The sequence below is a fragment of the Odocoileus virginianus genome, chromosome 27 (genome assembly GCF_023699985.2).
Source record: "Odocoileus virginianus isolate 20LAN1187 ecotype Illinois chromosome 27, Ovbor_1.2, whole genome shotgun sequence".
Taxonomy (NCBI): domain Eukaryota; kingdom Metazoa; phylum Chordata; class Mammalia; order Artiodactyla; family Cervidae; genus Odocoileus; species Odocoileus virginianus.
Genome location: NC_069700.1, coordinates 16,994,949 through 17,022,697, shown reverse-complemented (window position 1 = coordinate 17,022,697; position 27,749 = coordinate 16,994,949). Strand labels below are relative to the sequence as shown.

Sequence of the window (27,749 nt, the reverse complement as noted above, 5' to 3'; positions counted from 1 at the left end):
AAAAGTGTATCCAACTTTTCTTTAACATGTCAGTAGGGGAGAGGTGTGACATGTCCTTCATGATTACATTAATTTTGCTACCTTTTATTAAATGCCAACTACATGAAAAGTGTTATTTGCTAACCAAAGAATATACATGGATGGATATTTTAAAGAGATACACACACAAACTTGGACACCAAGAAAATGTTACCATTAATAGTCTTCCCCAAATGTCTTATTGCATGTTCAACACTTTGTTTACAGACTTAAGGAAAAGTTATTTTTTTTTAACAAATTAATATGATAACTCTCTAAGAGCTTGTATTTATTTTAAAATCAAATGTATAGCATGAAAACTAGAGAAATCACTATAAAATAACAAATGAACTAGTCCAAAATAAAACAAACATGGAAGTTTGAAACTGAGAGGAACCACATACCGTATCTGGTCCAAGCACATAATTTTTAAAAGATTTTAAAAGACCTAATGATGCTCACTGACTTGCCTAAATGATAAAACATAGAGTTGAGCAAAATCCCAATTCTACTGCTATTTTATGAGTCCAAAATCTTGGGCCTAATTGTGTATTTGGCATCTCTTCAAAAACAAAGAAACAAAAAAACCCTCTATCCCTCTACATAAATTTGGAATAGTGACTTCTAACAGACTTCATAACATCAGAATAAAGCATATAAGTCACATTTTTCCTGTGGGACTGTAAGCACAGGAGACTTCTGTTGTGTGAGAAGCAATTTTAACAACCCAGAGAATTCATATTACTGAAAAGTCCCTTCTTTTTACACTTTGTGTTTTAAAAAACCTGAAGGTGTAAAGCTTTCCTGTGCCTCAAATAAACCAAGTATTAGAAAATGTTGTGAGATTGCATATCCCAGTAGCCATCAAAGGCAAAGTATCATTTCTTTTTAACTCTGGGTAACTAACATGGAAAAACTGCTCATCTCTTTGAAAACTTGCAGAGAGATATCCCAAAGAGCATTTCTCATTTTTAAATACTAAGCATTAAAAATATACACATTTTCCTTTTTTGTGTTTAAATCTGTTAGTAGAAAAGCAGAGAAATCCTGCGTCTCCACTTCCCACCATCCCAGGCCATCCAAAAAGGCACACGAGCACTTGCATGCTTTGTCTGGCCAAGACCGAAATAACTACGTGCGTGTTTTCTTTCCTAAATACCTAAGGCATTTAAAAAAGAGATGCTCCTGGGAGCAGTAATGATGGAACAGCAGCTCCAGTGGCCTGATACTAGTGATTTAAGATAACTTCCAAAAGAGGGATGTCCAACTTCCTCAGAGCTCTCTTGTGCCCCATTTGGAAAATCACGGGCTTAGGTGAATGTCTGAATAAGCCAGGAAAACTGACTTGGTAGCAAAGCATTGTTCTCTCTGATCCCACACTCCCTGGGCTAATCTACTTCTCATTCCTCTAATGGCTCCCCTCACACCCCTGCAATCTCGGTTGGCTCAGCCCTGCAAACGGTCCCCATTCCTGCAAACAGCAAATGAGAGGCTTCTGTTCCCAGGTCTCCCATCAAGGCTGTCTGCTCACTCACTCCCTGGGGGTCACCATCCGTACTTCCATCATCACTGATCTCAGACACTCCCCCGTTTAGCTGATACAGTTTCCATAATTCATGCTCCCCCATTTGTTCACTTCTCAGCCTCTTTGCTAAGCTGATTGTGAGGATGACAATAAGAGCTGACAGTTGTGAAATGCCTATAGTAGGTCAGACATTGTGTTAGAACTTCCATATAAATTATTTGGGCTTCCCAGGTGGCACAGAGGTAAAGAATCTGCCTGCCAATGCAAAAGCAAGAAATACAGGTTCATTCCCAGGAAGCTTCCCTGGAGGAGGAAATGGCAACCCACTCTAGTTCTCTTGCCTGGAAAATCCCATGGACAGAGAAACCTGGTCAGCTACAGTCCATGGGGTCACAGAGTCAGACACAACTGAGCACCACCTATATATATATATATATATATATATATATATAATTTATAATAATTTATATATAGTTATAAAATTTATAATTATATATATATTTACATATATAATTTACTCATCTCAATAACCTGCAAATGAGTTACATTGCTGTGCCCATTCATTCATTCAACAAAAGTCATTTGACATCTGTTGATTAAACCAGCTTTTACTGAGTAGCTACTATGAGCCACGTACTTTGATAAGCACTGAATGGAGATAAATAAGACATGAGTTCCAATTAGCTCACAGTAACAGGGATATAGGAAAGAGACGCCCTGGAAGATCAAGTAATGTATCTAAGGTCACACAGCCCTGTAGTAAGAGTCTGAATCTGAAACCCAGATTTCTGTTTCTAAGCCCACATTCTTACTGTCAACCACATTGGCTCTTAGGAATCCCCAAATGAGTTCCACCCAAGTTTATACCTATAAGGCCTTAAGCCACTCACACCCCAGGCCAGCCTGCTGAGCCTGGCCACCAGCAAATCTCAACCTTTCACTTTCAACAGATCCAGTCCAAATCCTATCTCTTCACTTGGAAATTTTTTAAATTTTTTTCAAATTTTTTAATTGGAAGATAATTGCTTTGCAGTGTTGTGTTGGTTTCTGCCATACAACAATACAAATCAGTGATAACCATAAACATCTCCCCTCTCTCCTGAGACTCCCACCCACCACTCCCCAGCCCACTCCCCTAGGTCATCACAGAGCCCCAGGCCGAGTTCCCTGTGTTATAAGGCAGCTTCACACTAGCTAGCTATTTTACACATGGTAATGCATATATGTCAATGCTGCTTTCTCAAATCATCCCATCCTCTCTTTCCACACACCCCCACTATATCTACAAAACCTTTATGTCTCCATCTCCATTCCTTCAAAACTACAGTGAGCTATCACCTCACCCCAGTCACAATGACCATCATCAAAAAACCTACAAACAACAAATGCTAGAGAGGACATGGAGAAAGGGGAACCCTCTTGCACTGTTGGTGGGAATATAAACTGACACAGTCACTATGGAGAACAGTACAGAGACTCCTTTAAAAACTAGGAATAAAACTGCCATCTGACCCAGCAATCCCACTACTGGGCATATGCCACCCTGAGAAAACCATAATTCAAAAAGATACATGTACCCTAATGTTCATTGCAGCACTATTTACAACAGACAGAACATGGGAACCAACCTAGATGTCCATCACTCAGAAAATCTTAAATTCCCAGTTTCTATGACCTCTGAAAGTTGGAGACTTGAATGTAAGAGTCTCCATTAAAACATCTAAATTATCTCTCGTGCTCAAATGAAGCAGCAGAAATCTAACTTATGGATAAGCTTCTGTCCAAATAGCTGCTTTGAAATTGTGGGGACCAAAAAAAAAAAAAAGGCAAACCAATAGAGCATCTTATTTCTACTAATAAAACAGACCAAAACTTTGGCTCCCCATGTCTTATAAAAACTAACAGATTTCACTTTGATTTCATTTTGCTTACATATAAATCTGTCCAAAACCTCATCTAGAAAATTAATGTTATCTATCATAACTCCAGACCAACTCCACCTTGGTAATGTTTTCCTAAATTCTCAGGAAGGGAAGCTTTGTGGAGATGGAATGCAAGATAGGAACATAAAATCTGCTATTTGCAGCTGTGCAAATGTAGCTTTAATAGTTTTTGCCAGTGGGATGAGGGTATACGGAAGGCTCCACTAAATGTGCCTTTCTGTTCATCATCTAAAATTGCCTGAAGCAGCCGAAAACATGAGGAAGTACTTTTCTGAAGCATCTCCCATTACAAACTTTGTAAAATGTTCTGCAGATCATTTATAAGAAAATATCTCCTAAGAAATAACATGTATTCAGCTCACCAGTATGGTTGAAAAACAAATATGTATCTGTTTTTTGTTTTTTATAATTTTCAGGTTTTTTAAATTCAGCAAAGCTAAGCAGCATCTTCAATTACTTACCAGTTTTAGATCCTTGGAGGACAGCTTAGTGAACCACTGATTGTATTCCAGAGCAGCAATGATAGGTATCAAGTCCCTAGAAGCAGAAATAACAAAATATATGAACATCTCTTACAATAGCCATATTGATGTCTGATTTTTAATCCATGACATCCAAGCTCACTTGTTAATTTCTATTACTTACAAACACAACATTCAGCTAAATCTATTTCGACCCCTAAACAACAATTACATACTTTAGGACAGATCTTCAGAATGATGTAAACAGAACTCCTTAAATTTGAAGGTAAATTACCTCTATGGACTCTGATTCCTATTTCCAAAGGAAAAGAGGTTGGTAGCAGTGTTTGCTTAGAGACCCTCCTTGCTCTAAGAGATATCATGTCTAATTCCATACTAACAACTCTTATTTCTTTACATTGCTCCTTCATAAATCCTTTAATCATCAAGTATATCATATGTTCTCTGGCTAGGGGAGTTTATATGGCAAGCAAGGACAATACCAGTCTTATTATAATAAGTCGCATCAGATGGGATCCCCAATGCTTATTAGCAAGCATCCTACCACCATTTGGTATCTTTCTTGCAGTTCTTAGTACTGATTATACACATGAGATAGCTCAAGTGTTTTTTTGTTGCTTCAAGTTTTTTGCTTTTTTGTCTTACCTTTCATACAAGTTCTTCAGCCGTGAAGTGAAGCTGTTCGCATCAGAGATCAGCCACCACACCATCATTCCAGCCTGACCTCTATACAACGTGCCCCTCACTCATGCTCAAGCCAAAAAGCAGACAATTCACTACTCAAACATATCATGCAGTTTCACAATCAGAATTATCTTTTCCTGCTGTGTTCAGCTATGAAAATCCATGTATCCTTCAAGGCCTATATCATAATCCTCTCCTCTGTAAGTTCCCCAGGTCACCACAACCAGCACATTATTTACACCTCTATTTAGCATTTATTTTATTCTGCCTTATAGTATAGTTTGATGTTTAAACATCTACTCCTTATCACCCCAGGTTGTAAGTTCTTTGAAAGCCACAACCCTGTCTTCTTTAGATTTTTGGCTACAGGGAAGCCATATCAATTTTATCCTCAGGGCATGACAAGTAGTAAATGCATAAATTTTTACTGAAACAGAAATGAAAGGCAGAAGGTGGAAGCAGAGCTGAAAAATCACTATTTTTTCAAGCTTCAAGGTACCAGGCCCCATGCTAGGCATTTTACATAGACCAACTCATTTAAACCTCAAAACAACCTTAGAAGGTATTATTGTTTGCATTTTACAGATGAAGAAACAGATGCTAAGAGACAGATGTAGGTCCCTTTGGACACCACTACAGTCAAAACCCAGCTTCTGAAGGCTGTGTGTGTAGTTTCATCAGATTTGCTTTAAAAGGTAAAATGAGCATCCACAGGTGGTTAAAAAAAAAAAAAAAACAATGCCAAGGAATTATATGCCATCTTTTCCAGCAAAAAGCCTCTTTATTAAGCTTGCTAAGTTTGACATTAAAAAAAAAAACAAGTTTCAGATTTAAAAAACAAGAACAACTACCCTTGCCATAGCTGTTTTAGGGTCTCCACTCTCTCATCTCTCTCATCTCTCTCCACCAACCAATTGCTCAGAACAAGTCTCGGCATTTCTCACTGATGTCTAATGACAGTTGCAGTTTCTCTCAGAGTGAATTCCACCTTATAATACAGGGCCCTCAAAGCCCATGTTATCTGAGAGTCCTCTCCCTTACTTCATCATTCAGGAATGATGGCAAATCATTCTCACTGCCTTTCCTTTTGTGGATTTAATGTCAAGTAGAGACTAGCTTCAGAACCTTTTTATTGTGTTTTCTGTCACCTGATGAGATTTGAAGTACAGCTGGCTTTTGTCATAATGAATTCATTTTCAGGAGTTGAAGGGCACGTCATTAACAGGATCAGGTTTCACGTTAATGCAGTGGGTAGGACAGCATCACCCTACATAGGACATGTAAAAACCTTGAAAATATTCTGGTACACTCAAAGTCAAATCCAATTCTTAATGATACCAGAAATGTTTGGAGTACAAGATTCAATTTTAAAAATACACAGCATTCCAGGTGCATATTTGTGTGATCAGAGTCAATGAGCATAATTGATAAAACTGATATATAAAATAATAGAAATAAAGGCTCACAAATATAGACACTTTTTTTTCTCCCAGAAGAAAAATACAGCAAGATGTTATACAGACACCTTGCCTGGGTGGTAGCAATAAAGATGATATGAATTTTTTCAAACACAAATTTTGTACTATATTTTCAAATTTGTCTATAATGATCCATATTCATAACCTAAAAGAATTATAAAATATGTCCTACGGATGATATAAAACTTTGTTATAGCAAAAACTGTCCACAAAAATGATGGGGCTCATGCATGTTGGCATGGTCTGCCCACAATGTTTCTCTAAATTATGTTAATGCCTAGGCGTTTTAATGTCAAAAATAGATTAGAAAAAGACAAATATACATCATAATTCATTCAATAAACATTTATTTAGTACTACTAAGTCCTGGGTAGGGATATTAGGCTCTGAGGGTTAAGTGACCAGTACAGGCAACTCTTTGTCTTCCAATGGTGGAAAGACCTCAGCCATCTGCAGCACCACAGAAACAGCAAGCATGTTCCAAGTGCCCTAAGATCATTGGAAGACATGAGTCCTGCAGCCTGGAGCAAATGGGGAAGGGTCTGCAAGGCCTGAGAGATAGGGAGGGGCCAACCAGTCAGGGAAAGGGAAATAGAGTATCGTAAGTAATTAGGAAGAGGATGTGCAAAGGCAGGCTTCCCAGGCTTTCCAAGCTTCCCAGGCTTCTCAGCAATAAAGCATCCACCTGCCAATGCAGGAGACACAGATTCGATCCCTGGGTCAAGAAGATCCCCAGAGAAGGAAATGGCAACCCACTCCAGTACTCTTGCCTGGAAAATCCCGTGGACAGAGGAGCCTGGGGGGGGGCTACAGTCCATAGGGTCACAAGAGTCAGACAAGGCTGAGTGTCTTAACAATAACAACAACGTGCAAAGGTACAGGAACCTGAAAATGCCCAGCAACTCCATTTATTTGTTCAGTGAGTGCCACCCACGGTGCGTGAATTACTGGAGTGAGGCAACGATGCACAGGGCAAGGTCCCTCCGCTTGTGATACTCACCACCTAGCACAGCTTAGCAAAAAATAAACGCAACTATAATAGAGTGAAATAATCCCTCTGCTATAGGGTGAATATGCAGCACTACAGTGCAAATAAGAGTGCAAATAAGAGAAACAATTATGAAAAGACTTCAGTCAGGAAAGATCTTTAGAGGAAGTGAGTGAGCGTTCTAGATGAGAAATATATTACCATCCCAGAAGAGATGGTCAACAGAGCAAGGTATGGCTTAATCAAAGAGTTTTTAGATCTGACACCAAAAGCATGATCCATAAAAGAAAAAAATAAATCAACTGGACTTTATCAAGATCAAAAACTTTTACTCTGTAATAGATGCTATTAAGAGAAAGGTAAGACAACCATATTCTGGGAGAAAATATTTGCAAATCTCATTTCTGACAAAGGACTTGGTGCTCAAAATGTATAAAGAACTCTCAGAAGTCAATAACGAGAAACAACTCAAGTGTTTTAAATGAGCAGAAAGATCGAAACAGATACTTCATCGAGCAAGATACACTGAGGGTAAATAAGCACATAAAAGATGCTCAAAATTATTAGCCATTAGAGAAATGCAATTTAAAGCCAAAATAAGATGCCACTGGAAACCTACTGAATTGCTTTTTTTAAAAAAAGTGACAATATTAAGTGCTAACTGGGGTGCAGAGCAAATGAAACCTCATACACTGCTGTTGGAAAAGCAAATGGCATGCTCAAGGTGGGCAACAGTTTGACGTCTTATTACGAAGTTTTATGTACACTTTTACCATTGTTGTTTAGTCACTAAGTCGTGTCCAACTCTTTTGCAACCCCATAGACTGTAGCCCAAGGGGCTCCTGTATCCATGGGATTTCTCAGGCAAGAATACTTGAGTGGGTTGCCATTTCCTTCTCCAGGGGATCTTCCAGACCCAGGGATCAAACCCCCATCTCCTGCATGGGCACACGGATTCTTTAGCACAGAACCACCTGTCCAATGGGGTCACAAAGAGTCACACATGACTTGGTGACTAAACGACAAAAATAAGACATACCATGATTCAGCAATCTCAATCCTGGGTATTCACCCAAGAGAAATAAAAACTTTTATTGAAATAAAAATGTATATATTATTGTTCATAACAGCTATATTCATAGTTGTCAAAAGCTGGAAACAGCACAGATGGAGATGTCCACCAGTGTCGCCGCGTGACACCAGGTTAGACAATGTAATCCTGTGACGGCTGCCAGCCCACCCTCCCTGGGTCTGTCTCCCTCACCCTCTGATTATGTCCCACTTAAACAGAAAATACACAAGATGTGATGTAACTACTTTCATTTCTGAGAGTTCATTTTCCAGGATGGCTTTCTTAGAGCACAGTTACAAGTTGAGCACAGAAGCAAATCTTGGATAAAAACTCAATTTGCATTCACATGCTGTACTGGTATCACCGCCCTGCAAAGAACTCCCTGGATTTCCCTGACAGCGTCTGTGTTGCTCAGGACCAATCCTTTCCTATGTTTTCATTAAGTGGTGCTTATTACTACATAATGATTATATTATATAATGTGCTGATTATATTACATAACATAGAAAGTTTTCCACACACCTGGGCTGGTCTTCTTGACTGATTTTCTCTGGGGGGGATGCGGTTAACAGCTTTTTACCATCAGTTCGTGCCTTTTATTGTGTATCCCACTACATTTTGCTTTGACCTTCTAAGAGATTGTTCATTACCATGTGGCTTTTGATCTGAAGTTGGCCTTGAAGAGTTACAGAAGTTGAGGGACGCCTCTGATCAGTCCTGGCAACCTGGCAACAGTGTTTTCATGGATGATCTTATGTGACCCTTCTTAAAGTGGGAGCAAAAACATTTGAAGACTGCAAACACTGAAAAGGAAGATCCAGTGTGAATATCCTTTGGGGTCATGGGGCTGAACTGTTTCTTAATACTCTGCTGAACGGAGACAAGACAGTTCCTACACCCTAACTTTTTCCTGATGTAAATATACTACATAGAGAGTTGGTGTGGTGGTGTTGTCAACCTAGCTACTAGCTGGGATTGGTAATAAAAGTTGGGGTTCTTACTTCTCATCGCAGTTGACACCTCAAATTATCCAAACATTCCCTTAAAACTCAAAAGAACCAAGTTTTTCACTTATATCTTTCTAGAAGAAAATACCAGCATACAACTAACAAAACAGAAGCAATACAGAAAAGACCATAAAACAGTCTCTGAACATCAAAGATTTTCTGCAGTAAAAGGTTTTGTAACTCTAAAACTTTTCCTTTCAGTTAAGAAAACTAGTCACTTAGTTAGAAACTTAAAAACAGGGCAAGTCTTTTAGGAAATACAAATAGAAAGCATTCATTTAAACATTTTTATGTACTAGCATGTACATACATTATTAATCCATGTAGCCTTCACAATAACCCCAGGAGGGAGGCGTTGTCATTAACACCATTTCACAGATGGAGACCCACCCTCCTCTCCCAAGGCACAGAGAGGTTAGAGAGCTGGTCACAAAGTTTAGTCCGGAAAGAGACAGGATTCAAGGCAGTGTGACCTATGACCTGATTATCTTAACCACTGTGTTATCATCTCACTAATAAGTCAGCTACTTATCATACTGTCAAGAGTCTTCAATCTACTCTGCAGGGGAATCCAGCGTGGTTATATCCAGGGGTTTCCAGATCAAAAATTCCAAACCCCTTTCATCACATTTGGACAACCACTTAGTTTCTAATTTGAAAGCCGATCCTAAGACATATTCTGAGGTGATGTCTCAAAAAGGCTGTGTTCTTGCTCCTCTGGACATCAAAAACAAACTCATATTTGAGGGCTACTAAAAGAAGTCAAAAATGCAAAAAAAAAAAGAAGCTGGCAAGCAATTCAGAGTCTAAATCACTTGCTAAATTTCTCTGCGATTCTCAATAATCTATTGAATTAGAATTTCTAATCTTTCTGATCTATATGACTTAATAAGAATTTAATTTTTCCAGTTATTATTTTGGGGCCAGATTTCCCTCCTTAGTCTTTCTTCCCCACTGCCTGCCTCTACTCATTGAAACTGTAAAAACACTATGATTTTTAAATAGTGTGAAAAGTCCAGGACAGCATCAACGAACAAATTTGAAAGATGTCCAGCAAGCCCCAAAATAGATGTGAGAAAAGCACAAAGATAGAGAGTAAAAATCCAATGAACAACATCATGATCATCTATAGTGTATCCATGCACCGCAGAATGGAACAGCTCCCCCCAGGAAACTTTACAAATGTTTAAAAGCTTGCAGGAGGTATTTCATGCAAGAATGCAGTCTGGCCACTCTCCTGCTTGCTGCGTGCACACAGTGAAATATACTCTCCTCCAGAAAGGCTGGTAAAACTCAGAACTACAGTCATATTTTCCTGATATATTCATTTGATAGTCTTTCTGGGGATAATTTAAACTCTTCTCCTTTATATCTAGTTGGAAACTGGGAGTTAGAGAGTTTTAAAAAATTGTAGATGTCATGGAACACCAATCCTGCCTGATACTCTAATTTATATAGAAGTATGTCCTATGGATTATTAAATGATAAATTGGACCACTTACTGACTCTGTGAAAGACGTGCCAATGTGAGACACTTTATAGATGAGGACAATGTCAGAGGCCTAAACAAGTAGCCTCTAAATTTTTTGACCATTCCCTCCTAACTGGAAAGTATCAGGTTGACCAAAATCTTTGTTTGGGTTTTTCTGTAAGAAAAACCAAAATTAACTTTTTGGCCAACTCAATATTTTGAGCACATATCTCCCCCAGATCTGTGTGTTTATCTGTTAATTACATACATGCACTCCTGTACTAATATATTAGTGTGTGTGCGCTCAGTCACTTTAGTCATGTCTGACTCTTTGTGACCCTATGAACTGTAACCTGTCATAGTCTTCTATCCATGGGATTCTCCAGGCAAGAATACTGGAGTGGGTTGCCACTTCCTCCTCCACAGGAGCTATCCATCCCAGGGATTGAACCCACATCTCCTGTGTCTCCTGCATTGTAAGCAGGTTCTTTATCCATTAAGCCAATGAGGGGGCTCAGTAAAAAAACAACAAAAAAATACATGCACACACACAAAACAGATAAGAACAAAATAAGCATAAAATATGTTCTATTACTTTCTCCACGCTCCTCTATATATCATCAACTGTGTTCACCACACAGTCCATCTGACCCAGGCTGGAGTCCACAGTTTTACAGAATTATTTATAGAAATTTAAGAATGGAAGCAGAAGCTAAGGCTCTTCACACCTGATTCCACACTTCAAGCAGCATTTCTTCCTTTTTCAAATGAGAGCAGGAATAAAGACAAGGAAGCTTAGATTAGGAAAGATTAAACCAGTGCCTCAGGACAACCTTGCCAAACATTAATCCAAACTCTTCCGTGAAAAGTCTCAGGCGCGTGAATGTCACCTTGATGAGTATAAAATATGACAACACAAAAACATGAGTCTGAAAGGGATGAACTGCTGGCTGGGCTCTCATGAGCCAAGTTGAAGCTCAATGATGCATGTCGCTGAGTCTTTAGAGGATGGATAAGATTAGCTCCTCTGCAAAATCTTCAGGGAACAAGAAAAATCGATGTAGTTAAAGCTATATATTCTCTTCTCTTCAGCACCACTACCTCTACCCTCATCATTCCCTGCCGCTCCAAATTACAATGTAATTACATTTTTAACATGTCAGCTCACAGACCGTTGAGAGCACCCATGGGAAATGTATAACAAAGCCTTCTTCAATCTATGCGTCTTTTTGGCCCATTGATAACCTAAACTAGAACAAATTTTAAGAATGTGCTTAAATAAAATTTTGGAAGCTATAAATAATAACTGAATGGACATTTTCCAAGCACTTTCTAATTCCTATTCTTCTCCAGAGACTGACTGGCTGGATCCGGCATGATCGCTGTCATCCTCACACTTGAATGCTTATTCAGCAACAATAGGGTCTCTGGTCCTACATTGTTTTTTTTTTTAGATAAATCCAAATTTTAATGGTATTAGACTCAAATAGCTGATGAATTCATCTTAAAACAGGAATAGGTTTATCAACAAAGGAGTCAATATACTGAAAGTCTGTTGGCTTAGTGTCCTTTTCTCCCAGGCAATGCTTGGATGGAAACTGCCAAAAGTGACTTCATGACTTTTTCCTGTAAAGTCTTCCATGACTAACCATCACTCAGTCGTGTCTGAGTCTTTGTGACCCTATAGACTATAAAGTCCATAGGATTCTCCAGGCCAGAATACTGGAGTGGGTAGCCATTCCCTTCTCCAGGGGATCTTCCCAACCCAGAGATCAAACCCAGGTATCCCACATTGCAGGCGAGTTCTTTACCAGCTGAGCGACAAGGGAAGCCCAGGGAAGACAAGGGAAGAATACTGGAGTGGGTAGCCCGCCCATTCTCCAGCAGATCTTCCTGGCCCAGGAATCAAACCGGTGTCTCCTGCATTGCAGCCAGATTCTTTACCAACTGAGCTATCAGTGAATCCCCATGATTGACCAGCTTACATCAAACTGAGACTTTCTTTCTTTAGATATCTTAATGCTCTAGATCAAATTCTACCCATGATATGGCCAGTAAAGTCTTGTTTCTTTTGTGATTTTTAATTTTTTTAATTGCATATATTATAACACACAGGAATACTTTTAAAATGGGAAATTCCCTCAAGCCCTTTCAAAATTTCACTGTCCTTCCCAGAAATGTACACATATACACACATGCGTATTTAGATGTATAAGAAATTCTACGTTGGTTTCTTCCCTTAAAATTAAGTTCACATGTAGTTCTGATAGTTCCTTAGTTAAAATCAATTAATTCATTCATCAATTATAGCATTCCAGTCGCTTATAAATCTACCTTGAAGCTCCTGGGCAGACCCTACGGGGTCTGGTAAAGTAGGAGAATACACAGAAACAGAGAGGTTGGTCTACAGTGAAAAGAATGGGCAGTATGCTGGCTTGTAGGAAGCCTCAATATGATACATATGCTTCTTCTTGGTTCATGAGGCTCTATAAGTCACATGATATAACATGTATCAGAACACTGGGCATATGTCTGAAGAAGAGAAGCTCCCAGGTGAGGACATCAATAAGGTCTCTGTGATGAGAATAATGACAAGGGCACCACCCCGTCCCTAGACCCACACCTTCTTCCAAATCCATCTCCTATGAGTGGTGATGGGGTCACAGTGGGATTACTGTTTTCTCCATCCTGTGTTCCAGATGATAAAGCTGCCAACACCATGTTTGGTTTCCCTGTCACCAGATCTGCAGCATTAACATCAGTACCACACACTACAACCAGACCTCCCACTCTGGATCCAAGCTGATCTTAGAAAAAGGAAGCTACAAATTCCTGGGTGCAAGAAGACAATGACCTGGGTGGGTGAACTGACAGAAACACACAGAACTGTATAGGAATCTAGACAAGATTCAGCCCTAAACTGCAGTAGGTAACATAGAGCAAAATGGCTGAAGAATGCCATGACAGTAATAATGATCAACTTGAGTATGGGAAAGAAGGTATTTGACTAATCTGACGGACTTGTAAAAAATTAATCCCTTCAGCCTCCCAGGATCCTGATCTACTCCCCAAGAGCAGTTCAGTTTCCCTTGAAAATCCTCCTTGAACCACTGGTTTGATTTCAGAGCATCAAGTCATACGATGTGAACAAGACAGAGAAAGCCCAGCCTTCATGAAACTTCAAGCAGCATGGGAGCACTAATGATTTCAAGGACTCTTAAGAATGGATGTTTCTACCTCTGATGACCAAATGCAGTGCGGAGAAAGAATGGGATAAGAAAATAAAACTGAGTGATGGACAATCAGGAGAACATTCAGACTGACTGTATGACAGGTGTATGGCTTTCCAGAAGGAAGTCAGCTTCTGGAATGATCAGGTTCAGGGGCAGCTATGTATAAAAGCATACAGAATCTCATTTAAATAAATGTAAATTGTAAACAAAACCACTTATTTGTATCTGAATTATGATCAAATAGAGATACAGGGGAGCTGATTGCCACAGTGGAAAATTCATTGATTCATTTGGTAACTACTGCTCCTATTTTCTAACAAACTCCAGAACACACAAACCATGTAATCTTTCTTCTTGCACCTCTAATTCCTCCATTCTCTTCTCCCTAACTCATACCCAAATGAGAAAAGTACAAACATGGCTTGTTGTAAAACCTCTCAAATGACCCATATCACACTCAAATTCTGCCATTATGAATTCTTCCAAACTACTGTGCCATTTAAGTACAGAGTGTTCCTTCATGAGTAAGTATGCTCATTCTAATACAGAGAAATGTTCATCCAACACAATCTGTTGCAACATGGGTTAGAAAAATACTGTTAATACAAGCCATCTAACAGGACTGGGAGTAGTCTCTTGCACAGAAGCTGGCTCTAATTTTAACAGTAAGAACTATGGGGGAAAATCAAATCCTCAAGAAGAGGGCATAAATTTTAATGATCAGAGTGATTAAGACAGAACTCTGAAAAAAGTCAAGTACTTAGGCATTAGCCAGAGAGATGATGTCTTGAGCAGTGGTCTCCATTTTTATTAAACAAGCTCACTGTGGTTAAAAAGCTTTGAGAACTCTAAATTTTTAAGATTCAGTTATTATATACTAAATATACAATTGTGATTGTATATGTTATAAAACTAAGATAAGAAATTTTAGAAGGAGTCAACAATAATGTTTTTTGCAGCCCATCTTGCATTTCCTTTGGTTATATACATCCCACATCAGAAGACTGCATCTACAGCAGAACAGCAAGCTACAGCCCACAACATGTATTTTTGCAAAGTTTTACTGAAACACAATCACACTCATTCAGTTACAGTGTCTAGGACTGTTTCAAGCTACATCAGCTGTGATGCATAATGGCAATAGTGAATGTTTGCCTCAAAAAGCCTAAAACATTTAGTATCTGGCCTTCTATAGAAAATGTTTCCAACTTCTAATTAGAGTCTCGGGAACAAAAGAAAGTCCTTCAAGCCCTTAAGCAAGTAAGAAAAGTAGAGGATGACTTGTGCTCGGTCATGTCTGATTTCTTTGCAGCCCCATGGACTGCAGCCCACCAGGCTCCTCTGACCAAGGAATTTTCCAGGCAAGAATACTGGAGTGGTTTGCCATTTCCTTCTGCAGGGGATCTTTCCAACCCAGGGATGGAACCCACATCTCTTGCACCTCCTGCCCTGGCTGGAAGATTCTCTACCACTGTACCACCTGGGAAGTTCTGTAGATTCACCCCATTAATGCAATATTTAGTGGTGAGATAACAATTCTCCAGCAAAGGAATTAGGAAAAATCTAGTCAGGAAAATTCTAAGTTTTGACAAAGAGTCTTGATTTGGATAGTACTCTACATATTTCAAGTAACTGTATTTGGTAGCTTCTCCACATACAGTTTCTGGAGAAAGAAATGGCAACCTACTCCAGTATTCATGCCTGGAAAATTCCATGGACAGAGGAGCCTGGCAGGCTACAGTCCTTGGGGTCACAGAGAATCGGACATGACCAAGCACACACTACGCAGCAGTTAGATGTAGTTTAATCACCAAATTAAGCCCAGGGGATTAAGTGGAAAGTTTAGCACTGATACTATGCATAATCTATTAACTGTAAAAATCACAAAGGATATAATAAACAAAATCTGAAGAAACACCTCAGGCTGCCCTACATGTTTTTATTCCTACAGACCGGATGTTCTCCAAATATGGTCCACAGACTCCGGGAACCTCATGACTCACTCAGAGGTTCACAAGTTCAAAGAAATCTTCATACTAATACTAAAACAAGTATGTCCACTCCAACATGTTGACATTGCATGGATGGCGCAAAAGCAACGGTGGCAAAAGCTTCTGGTGCCTTAGCACAAACCAAGGCAGTAGCATCAAGCTGTACTAGTTGTCACTATATCCTTCACCACCACACAAATGAAGGTTACTATCATTTTAAGAATGATCTTGATGAGGGACTTCCCTAGTGGTCCAATGGCTAAGACTCCACACTCCCGATGTAGGGGCCCAGGTTGGATCCCTGGTCAGGGAACTAGATCCCACATGCCACAACTAAGACCTGGTGCACCCAAATAAATAATATTTATAAAAATGTCCTTGAATGAAGAAGTAAAAAGTACTCTTTTTATTAAATCTCAGCCCCTGACTACATGCCTTTTAAATACTCTATGCAACAAAACAGAAGTTGACACAATCTGTTTCCTCTATATACCAAAGTGATAACTGTCTCAATGTAAAGTATTTTCTTTACACTCAATGTTAGTGTTACTAGCAAAACTAGCTCTCTCTTCTCATGGAACACCATGGAAAAAATGACAAAGTATGGTTATTCAGACTTAGGAGTTAGTGGATATTTTCTCTAACACGTAAGAAGTTAGCCAGTCACTGCAAGGAAATCACCTGATAGCACTTTTCTCCAACAGTAAAATTATATCTTTAAAGCAAAAATTTGAATTGTGGGAAACTTTTATCTGCCACTATGAGCATGACAAGGTTTGCCATTCTTAAAGATTTTTTTTTAAGATCAGTGTTGATAGTTTTAAAATGCCTCTGTATCTCCCCACTATTGTATGACAGTGAAATATCTGATTGCGATGCATAACTCAGTAAACCAATAGTTTCTAAAAGAGTGAAGTTCACTGATAATGGTGTCAAATGCCAACACTTGCTGAGTTGTGGTAAAGTATCAAAAGAGAACATCAAGCAATCATGTGAAACGGTGATTAAAAATACTCCATCCTTACTGCACATCTGCATATGGTTGATTTTCTTCCTAATTCTTCAGTCAAAACAAATTTTCCTAACAGACTGAATGCAGCAGCAGATATGAGAATCCAGCTGCCTTCTATTAAGTCAGAAATCAAAATCATCTGCCAAAAAGGTAAACTGATGCCACCTTTCTTGCAGACTGATTTCTGTTATGGAATCTAGTTATTTTTTATAAAAAATGGTATCTATGTTAGCAGAAAAGTTACTTTTAAAACCCTTTTTTTTATAAAATAGGTTTAACATAAACTTATTATATGCTAACATGTTATTTTTAAAAGGCTTAACCTTTTTATTTTAGTTTCAATTTCCAATATGAGAAGTACCAAAAGATAAAACTCACATAAACAACTACATTTTAAGAATATACAGAGATCCTGGGACCAAAAACATGGAGATGGGATACTGTAGGCCTACCTATTTTAATCTTAGTCTACATGTTCTATTCCGTTCTTATTGAAAAAATACAAAGTAAAATATCTTCCCTTTTTGTTTCTCAGTTCACGTTTTCATAAGCTACACAGAAAACACCTTGCCTAAATGGCGAGTATGACATTTCCGCAAACATAGGAAGTGGGAGAATGGCTCTAAGCAGGAGAAAACTGCCTATTCCACAAAAATACAGTCATATCCAAGCTTGAGAACCGGGGCTTCAGGCATTTCAGCCACATCTACAGACACAGCTGGGCTTGCTTCACTGTCCTCCAGTGGCCAGGATGTGCAGAGGTAAGTCATATCCACCCAGTATACTTCTTCTTTACTCAGTTCAGTTGGCTACAACGCTTCAGGGACCCTGCTACAATTCTGGATTTCCTGCCAGGTAAGTGGCAAAATAATTTGCATTGGTATTTTGGAGGTTAGATGCCAGCAGTAAGAAGAGGCAATCATCCTCTTTACAATTTCAATTGTTCAAATGGCATAAAACAGGGATCCCCAACTCCTGGGCCATGGAGTGGTCTGTGGCCTGTTAGGAACTGGGCCATATAGCAGGAGGTAAACTGCTGTCTTCCACAAAACTGGTCCCTAGTGCCAAAAAGGCTGGGGACCACTGACACAAAAAATACAGATGGAGCCTCAGATTTCTCTCTCCATTCCAAACAGAGAGGAACGATTTCTTTAGCTGGGATTCCTTCCAATGGGACTATCATATCTGCCCATGGCAACCCACTCCAGTATTCTTGCCTAGAGAATCCCATAGACAGGGGAGCCTGGTGGGCTACAGTCCATGGGGTCGTAAAGAGTCGGACACAACTGAGCGACTGACACACACAAAAAAATAGGTAACACCTTCTCTAGGGTTGAGAAGATTGAGATAAGTGGGTATAAATGACCAGATAAGGTCTGGGGAGGGGAGGGGAAGGTTTACAATTCTCAGATTCTCAGCTTTGTCAGGGAGCAAAATCACTTTGCAGAGTCTGCCTTTGCAGAGAGAAGGGGGGAGTACTCTGGGGTTCTCTGAGGTCTGATCGCACAAACCACAGTCCTAAATATATTAAAGTTAATGTCCTAAAACCTAAAGTCTCTCAAATAACTTGTAACACATTTCATGGTTTTATTACCAGGTATTAGTTGATATCTACCTTATGATTAAGGTAGATACTGGAAAATTGATTTCCACCAATATATACATATAAACCCTAGCCATTCTGGTTACAGAAAGAAATTGTAAACTAAAAGTCATTTGTTAGGATTTCAGCACAAAGTTCCCTCATAGAAAAATGTTCTAAATGGTTATTAGGCAAAATAGTACTAGAATTTATACACAAGGTAGATTAAATAGACTTGTGGGCTGGCATGCGAACCCAAGAATTAAACTGTTTCCACAGTTTATAAGTTGAGGTACACTCATGCACCCCCATTCCAAACCCTTTATAGTGATGAACACATCGGAAACAGGAAAAAGCAAAATTCAGAGATTCTTAGGTTCTCCTGATTCCTCTCGGGAAAGGAGTCTCTGGAGATAATGAACACAGTTAAGTACTGACAGACAAGGTCAGCTCTGAAAGCACAATCAGGAGTGAAAAAAAGGAAGGAAAAAATAAGTAGCTTACCTGTGGTCAAGATGACTGAAGTCTTGTAAATTCAATTCCCTGGTGTCTTGTGTCAGATAAATTGTATCCACATCCTATTTGAAACAATTTAGTTATGTAAATAGTCTCGGCAAATGATCAAAGATGCAAGAGAGATACAAAGAGAATCAGACAATGACATAGGCAGATTTTTATATAATCTGAAGAAGGAAGATTTTTAAGCAAGCAATGAATGGGGGGGAGGGCGCGCAAGGAGAGGAGAAATAAGCCAAATATTGGAATACTCTCCAGGTGTGTGTGAGACAGTGTGTGTGCGTGCATACACTTACCCATTGTACTTCTTCCCTGTATGAAAATCCAAGCCAGTCACAAACACAGGCATACATTTGAGAAAATCCACCTGAATCAGACAATAGAAGTGTGACGGGTTTTCGACCAAATGATTTTTAAGGTAAAATTTAAAAGCTTAAATATGGCCGACGTTAACAATGTTGATTATTCTTTCCGTTTGGGGAAAACAGCAAAAATTCTCCCCCGTGTTTTATAGTAAGTACATAGCAGGATGCAATACAGCTTAAATATAGGACGTTTGTCCACCAATCTAAAGTCTGTGCAGTGCTAATTACACCTTAAAAGTAATTGCACCTTTACAGTAGCACACTAGGAATAGACAGACTTAGCTTCCTGGCAAAAGGGCATCCATCCAACCATTTATTTTTTGGTTTTAAAAGGCACGCTCACCACAGGGGCCCTGCTCGGCCACAGTCTGGCTGTCCCACAGAGCTTGGAGGCTGGCCAGGCGCTCAGATGGCTCCATGAAGACTTTTTTCATGATTCTTCTGTAAGGGCAACAATGACAACACCACCACATTTCAAAAATCAAGTTTTCTGAACTGCACTCAGAAGTTTATTTTGTGATATACCTTTTTTTTATTTTTAAACAAAGAATGGGTATCATTTTCATTTTGGTAAATATAATTCCATCTTTTTTTTTGAGACTAGGGAGCTGGAGAACTATAGAAACTTAATAATAAGCTAAAGGTATCTAACAATGCAAATATTCTCCATGTTATTTAGTTCTTTCATAACATTAATTTTATTAGAGTAGTTAAAAACTGGTGTGTTCCACTTAATAAATTATCTAACAATAATAATTTATGAATTATGTGTATATTAAATATAAATTACTAATTTTCAAGGAACTAAAGCGCAAGCCTCCTCCTCTGCCCTTCAATAGTGCAAACATCCATCAAGAACCTGAGCATCGCACCCTGGAAGAGCTGCTCTCTGCTCTCTTGTCCTCTGGACTACAATCCCAGGGAGCTTGTGCTTACCAGACTGAACGCACTCCAAATCAGTTAGCAAATCATGTGCGACAGTGAGGAGGGGACAGAGAAGGCTGGGAGCTAAGTGGGAACCAGGTCACAGGGACACCTCAGAGGTCAAATGAAGGGGTGGGGGTTTCATTCTCCTGGCAACGAGGAGAGGAGCCACATAGAGACGGCACAAGGAGTGTGAGACGAACAGAGAGCACTGGAAACAAACATGTACAGGGGTCAGAGAGAAGCCTGCAGCAAACTTCGGAAACAGAGTAAATAACTCGAGAAATGAAAAAGAAGCTCCTGAGACTGTTAGGAGCCAGGGAGAGTGAAAGGCCTGAACTGCTGGTGGCAGCAAGCTGAGCAGCTGTGGGACCTTCTCCTGCACCTCCTGGCTGCCCCAGTGTGGGCTGGAGGCAAGGCAGACTGCTCGCTGCAGCGAGGCAGGCTTTCCAGGCAGGCGAGCCAGGAACACAGTGGGGACAGAAGGAGTGGAGGATATTGACAGGGCCCCGCTGAAGTGATGGACACCGTGGGGCTTGGTGGACAGGAAGGAACGGAAGGCAGAAAGGAGGTGGAAAGGTGAAAGTCAAGGGATCCACGGCCAGGAGGCCCCCCAAAAGTCCACGTATGGGTACCTCCAAGGAAGAGAAAATGAAATAGACTAGGGACTGCAGCTCAAGAGAGATGACAAAATAATGATTTCACCCCCAGGAGAAGCCGTGCCAGGAGATGACAGGCCGAGGATATGTCCACCAAGGGTAAAGTGGGGAGGAGGGAAGAGGTCACAGGCTGTGAGGAAGGCTGTTGGCAGGTCGGAATCACCCAGGACCATGACAGACCCTGGGTGCAAAGTGTGAAATAAACATATGAAGTCAAACTAAACATCATTTTAATCTTTTTTTTAAGCTAGTTGAACATTATTTTAATCTTTAATGAGTTAAAAGAATGCTGGGTATGTGTATAATCCTCACCCTTACGAATTTCAATCACCTTGTAGAGAAAAATGTTCCCAGTCACTTCCATTTTCTAATTGGATGAATATTCCAGATAAAATGTGCTGGAGTCTAACAAGTTGCCTAGTTGGCCTGTTCTACTCCTAGAGAAAACCTCAAATACCTACCCAAACATTTAAGTACAAGCATTCTGCTAGCATTGAAATATACTCCTACTTCTTTATAATCTTTTTGATTGAAACATATGACAATATAACCAACTGAAGTCAAATGCCAGTAATTCCTTCAAATTCTTGGGTAAATTATGACATCCCCTAAATGCAGCATAATTTTTCTCTATTTCACATCTATAACACATCTGCAATTAACCCCCACGATTCTGAAAGTTCTTAATTTGGGGGCAACTGTGGGTTTAAGATGTTCATAATGAAAGTGATATGACAGAATCTGGCAATTCGGAATGGTTCACCCTGGTTCAGTACCATCATTCTGGTATTTTCTGGTTACAAGAAAGCAAAGCCAGCTATTATGCAAAGATGGAGTGGAGCAGTTGGAAACAGAAGCATTTACACAGATGAATTAAGTAAAACCATGGACACACTAAACTAGATTTATGTCTGGCTTTATCTGAGATCACATTTGTCTTCTAAAATCTTGCTTTATTTCGGCTGAACTGTAGAGCATGTTGTTTCAATGACACACAGGAGGAAATTAAGCTAGTCAAAAACCGAAAAAAAGGCAGGAAGCTGGAAGGATTAGATATAGGAAGATGGCAGCCTAGGATTATAGTGGCAAATAAACTAATCTGGTTCAGAAACCAGAGTCTAATTTTATTCCCAAAACAGCATAGAAAGTCACACTTGGGGGCAGAAAAAAATCACCTGGATGGTGAGGGAAGTAGCTAGTGTAGACGTCCATGTGAAAGGTTTCCTGCTTGAGGAGGCTACACCTGTCATTTTCCCTCACCTTCAAAACCACCCTTCCAAAGTATCTATCTGAGCTTTACCAAGTAGCTCTCATCCTGTAACAGTTCTCATTTTCCTTTTTCTTTTTTCAGAAAGGAAAAAAAAAAAAAATTAGGTATCAGGGACTAAAGTAGTCTCACGAAACAAGTGTATTTATTTACACAAGAGAGAAACTCGTAAGAACTAAACATCCAGAAGGCAGCAACTGTTTCTTTTGTATCTAACAGGGGACACAGAAAATGAGGAAAGGAAAAATCTACCCCACATGGGTTATGCCTGCAGCAAAGTAACAGCAAAAAGCCATCTGTGTATGCACCACAAGGCACCCGCTCACATGCGCTCACTCACACACACACACACACACCATGCATGTCAGACAGAAAGACAGACATGAAATTGCTGTCAGAGGAAATGTCATAACACGTAAACCAAAATCCTAGCAAATGGATATGTATTAATACATCCTACCACTTACTGATAGGTGGCACCTACGCAGTTGAACCAACTACATTTACATTGTGTATGCTTAGTCGCTCAGTCGTGTCCGACTCTTTGTGGCCCCACGGACTGTAGCCCACCAGGCTCCTCTGTCCGGTGGAATTCTCCAGGCAAGAATACTGGAGTGGGTAGCCATTCCCTTCTCCAGGGGAGCTTCCCAACCCAGGGATCGAACCCAGGTCTCCTGTATTGCAGGTGAATTCTTTACCATCTGAACCACCAGGGATTATGTGCATTTAATTTACACAAGAGTCAGAAAATAGTTTATGTGACAAGAATAGTGAACTCAAGTTACAAGCATGCCTGCTCTCTATGCAAACCTCATACTTACATTGTTGACATGGAAAAAAATAAACAAATTATTTTAATCAGGTTAAATTAATTGGTTTATCAAAAATTTACTTCCAGCGCTCACCCTATACAACATGTAGCTGTCTCCAGAAGAGGACATGTTTTATTGATGCAAACCACACCACAAAGGGGTACCTACTTCTTTAGAAAAGTATAGAAACTCCCAGAGTCTGTAAAGCACCTTTCCATTGTTGACACATTAACTCCCGTTTTGCCACTTCTCTTCACAATAACCTCATCTTTTCAAACTTAGGGCTTCCCTGATAGCTCAGTTGGTAAAGAATCTGCCTGCAGGAGACCCTGGTCCGATTCCTGGGTCAGGAAGATCTGCTGGAGAAGGGAAAGGCTACCCACTCCAGTATTCTTGCCTGGAGAATTCCATGGACTGTATGGTCCACGGGATCACAAAATGTAGAGCAACTGAGTGACTTTCACTTTCCTTTCCCTTTTCAAACTTAACCAGCTTTTGACTTGAAGAGGGATTTGCAATATTATCCCTATCATGGTAGTAAAGACGCACTGTCCTAACTTACTGACACTAATACCCAGCCAACTTTCACACTGTCACGTATATGAAAGAATAATCAAATATGCTGAAAGCCTGAGAAGAAAATCATGTTAGGAGGTTACTATTGTCTTACCTAAAAAAGGGTGTATTTGCCACATTTAACAACAAAAAAATCAAAGAAACGCAATCAATTTATACACAAACATAAAATAATTTAAAAACTCATAAACATCAAAGACTCTCCCTACAAACATCACTCATTTCCTTCCCAACATGAAGGCTTTCATCCTGGTGCTTCCGGGTAAAGACAATAGCAGGCCATACAGCTAAGATTTGTGGAGCATTTGTTAAGCAGTCAACAGGAGTTAATCTAATCCTCACAAAACTGCATGACTATCATTATTCCCATTTTACAGAGGACACTGAGGCATGGAGAAGTACATTAATCTGCCTAGCGTCTCACCCCTCCCCCCAAAATATTCAGACAATCTGACACCTTTCAGTTTCATTCTGGGGCTCTCTTCCCCCAGGCTCATAAAGCAGTGCTACAAGACTGACTCTCCCTTAAGAGTAGCTGTCATTTTATTCTAAAGTTGAAAAGCCCTCACTAGCTCCCTACTGCCAATCCCAGAGGCTTTTATTTGGGCTCTCTCCAGGCGGCTTTATCTTTGTCTCACAGTGATATCTGCAGTCTCCCAATTCTAACTGCAAGAGGCTGGTTGCTGTCCTCCTAAGGCAAGCAAAGTTGCAGTTGCACCTGCCCTTGCATCTGCCTCCGGCCTCCAACCTCTGCCATTTCCCCCACAGAACTCTCCCTGGGGCCCACCGCCAACAACAGCCAACCTCTCAAAACAAAGAGGAAAAAGTGTGAAAATGTTAGTTGCTCATCACGTGTGACTCTTTGTGACCTCATGGACTGTAGACTGCCAGGATTCCTCTGTCCAAGGAATTCTCCAGGCAAGAATACTGGAGTGGGTAGCCATTCCCTTCTTCAGGGTATCTTCTGCATCCAGAGATGAAACCCCAGGCTCTTGCATTACAGGCAGATTCTTTACCATCTGAGCCCGCAGAGAAGCTCAAACAAATCAAAACAGACATAAATCAAACATTATTTTCTTGACATCCCAAATTAAACGAGATTTTCCTTTCTGAAATCTGAAGATGGTTCACTTTCCTTGTTTTTCACTCATCTATGTTCTCAAGTAAACATCTTCTAAATTAGTTCTAACTCATCCTAATGACTTAATTTACTGTAAAAAAAAAAAAAAAAAAAAAAAAAACCTAAATTTTTAGAGAACAGCCAGGGTTCCTGAAGGCCATAACACAAGACAACTTCCTGAAGGGAAATGCCATTACAAGCATCTCTGTGAAACGGATTAAACAACACTTAGGCTACAAATATTTCCCCTAGTTTCCTCCCAATATCACTGCCACAGAGATGAAGCCTCCAGTGATAGTGACTGTCACACAGCAAAGAGGGAATGTTGACAAAACAATGCTAAAAGTGATTTGATGTTTAAATTTACATTTTCTTCTTTATTTTATGTAAAGATCAAACTTTGCTTATTTAATGAAGTAGAGGAGAGATGTAAGGGAGGGAAAGAGGAAGAGGGAAACATATACACACACACACACACACACACACACACACAGAAGAGATTCTGATGCAAAATCTTAATTTTAATTAAACTTCTTCATTTTTTTCCCTACCTGCATTCTGAATATACTCAAGGGGATTGGTCAAATTTTATAGATATTTTTATACTATTTTTGTATGTTTGATTTTTAATTTAATTTTATTTATTTACTTTGGCTGTGTTGGGTCTTGGCTGATGTGCTGGCTTTTCTCTAGCTGCAGCAAGTGGGGACTACTCAAGTTGTGGTGCACAGACTTCCCACTGAGGAGGACTCTGGTTGTAGAGCACAAACTCGAGGGCATGGGAAGTTACGGCATGTGGGCTTAGGAGTTGCAGTTCCCAGGCTCTAGAGCACAGGCTCAATCGTTGTGGCGCATGGCCTTAGTTCTCTACAGCATATGGGATCCTTCCAGATCGGGGATCGAACCCACATCGCCTGCATTGGCAGGCGGATTCTTTACCACTGAGTTACCACGGAAGCCCTGTATATTTGATTTTGATCATGGATGCCATTTTCAAAACTAGATTTAAGTAAAACCAGAAATTCAGTTCCTGGCAGGTATCATTTCATTTATACATAGCCAACCTTAGATTATTCAAGAACGGATTATGTGAACTGAGGCCCTGGCTGTGTTTGTCCTGATTCGGCCAGTTCCTAATACCTGTTCAGACTCTTCTTCAATGATCAACGTCTACCTGAGCAAGGAAGCAGGTGAGGGCTGAGGACCCAAAGTTCCCACGATGAGCTCAGGTGATACATTTGATGGACAAATAGCTCAAACAAAGCTTGAGCATTCCACGTATAGTTTCATATTCTCCAACTTATTATGAGGGGGTCATTCGACCTTACTGGGGACCTGTTTTCTTTTGCTGTTCTATATTATTTATGTGAAGGATCTATTTCCCTTCCTGACAGCACTGACTACTGGGAACACAGATGAAAAGATACCCCCTTCTTCAATTCTTTCTAGTCACAACAACCAACACCAATAGAATTATCCATTTCCCAGGCCAACCGTGTGGAATACAATTAAGGAACTTCACAAGTACAGGCAGAACATTAAAGTCACAAGATACTCAGAGTTGATTCTGACAAGCTAACTGTGCATGTTGGGTAGGAAAGCTGCCGTTTCACCTCAGTCAATCTAACCCCCCCTTTCCAACCCATGTACTCCCTAAGTACAAACTCTCTTACCCAAGCACATAATCCTGGTTTAAAATGCTTGAGAAAAAAATACGAGGGCATGTCCAGGCGAAATTTACTTCTAGCCTTGACATGTATTTCAGAAGTGAAGAAAATGAAAGAGGCTGTTTGACATTCAGTTCTGTTTGTAAGTTTCCTCTCACTGAACAGGAAAAAAAAAATGAAGAAAATAAAATTCTTCATTAACATTATACTTGATGCCTCCCTATAAAGCATTCAGCCCCAGACATTCTGCTAATAGCTGTGGGGAAAATTCATACTAGGGTAAATCTCAGATTGTGTGCTCTGTGATGACCTAGAGGGAGACCCGAGAGGGAGGAGATATATGTATACATGTGGCTGATTCACCTGGTTGCACAGCAATTAACGTGACATTGTAAAGCAATTATATTCCAATAAAAAAATAATTTTTTTTAAAGTTTGTGTTTTAGTCTTAGCAGTAGAAGTTAAAGGAATACCAAGCTCCTTCCTCACTCCCTGGAAAAGGAAATGGCAACCCACTCCAGTACTCTGCCTGGAAAAGCCCACGGACAGAGGAGCCTGGTAGACTACAGTCCATGGGGTCGCAAAGGGTCGGACAAGACCGAGTGACTTCACGTCACTTCCTCACTCCAGCTCTTTAAAGAACAGTCACATAGAAAATCTCAGACACGACACAGGATTGAGCCAGGGTATTTCAATGTATGATGGGTAACGTTTAAAAGAGGAAGGAAGCAGGAGAGAGGAAGCCTATGAAGGGCAAGACGGAGGCTGTCTGCACTCTGAGGGAGAGCCAGGGCCCCGGGAGAACTCACACTGGGGAGAGGCCAGGGAAGATCTTGCGCAGGTTGGTGCCGATGTGCGCCAGCACCTCGCTCACGTCCTCGGGCGACGCCATCTTCATGGAGATGCTGCACTTCTCAGTCTCCACAACCATCTGCAACAGCCAGGTGGGACACTGCTTAAGGAGGAGTCCACTTCCTTACATTTCTTTATTTTAAATACCGTAAACTATATACAGTAGCGCCGCACCCCTTATCCTTGGGGAAACGCTCCAAGGCCCCCAGTGGAAGCCTGAAAGCAGACAGGACTGAAGCCTATATATATGCTATATTTTTTCCTATACATACATGCCCATAATAGAGCTTAATTTATAAACTAGGCACACTAAGAGATTGACAATAACTAATAATAAAACAATTATAACCATAGACTATAACAAAAGTTATGTGAATGTGGTCTCTCTCAAAACATCTTATTGTACAAATCTTAATGCCTTTTCCATCTTTTTTTTTTTTTAATTGAAGCATAGCTGAAGTACAGTATTATATGTTATGGGTATATAAGACAGTGACTCTCAACT

General features: G+C 40.0%; 1 protein-coding gene across 9 annotated transcripts in view; it reads right to left on the bottom strand.

The window, feature by feature from the left end:
- Nucleotides 1-27,749, bottom strand: part of CARMIL1 (capping protein regulator and myosin 1 linker 1) — a 303,717-nt gene that overhangs the window by 133,467 nt on the left and 142,501 nt on the right. For all 9 annotated transcript variants that reach the window (XM_070456237.1, XM_070456241.1, XM_070456242.1 and 6 more), the window contains 5 exons: nt 27,202-27,323; nt 19,711-19,808; nt 19,299-19,369; nt 18,991-19,064; nt 3,948-4,023 (listed from right to left, as the gene is read on the bottom strand). In XM_070456237.1, coding sequence (XP_070312338.1) covers nt 3,948-4,023; nt 18,991-19,064; nt 19,299-19,369; nt 19,711-19,808; nt 27,202-27,323 — 441 coding nt within the window. The remainder of the gene's footprint in view (nt 1-3,947; nt 4,024-18,990; nt 19,065-19,298; nt 19,370-19,710; nt 19,809-27,201; nt 27,324-27,749) is intronic.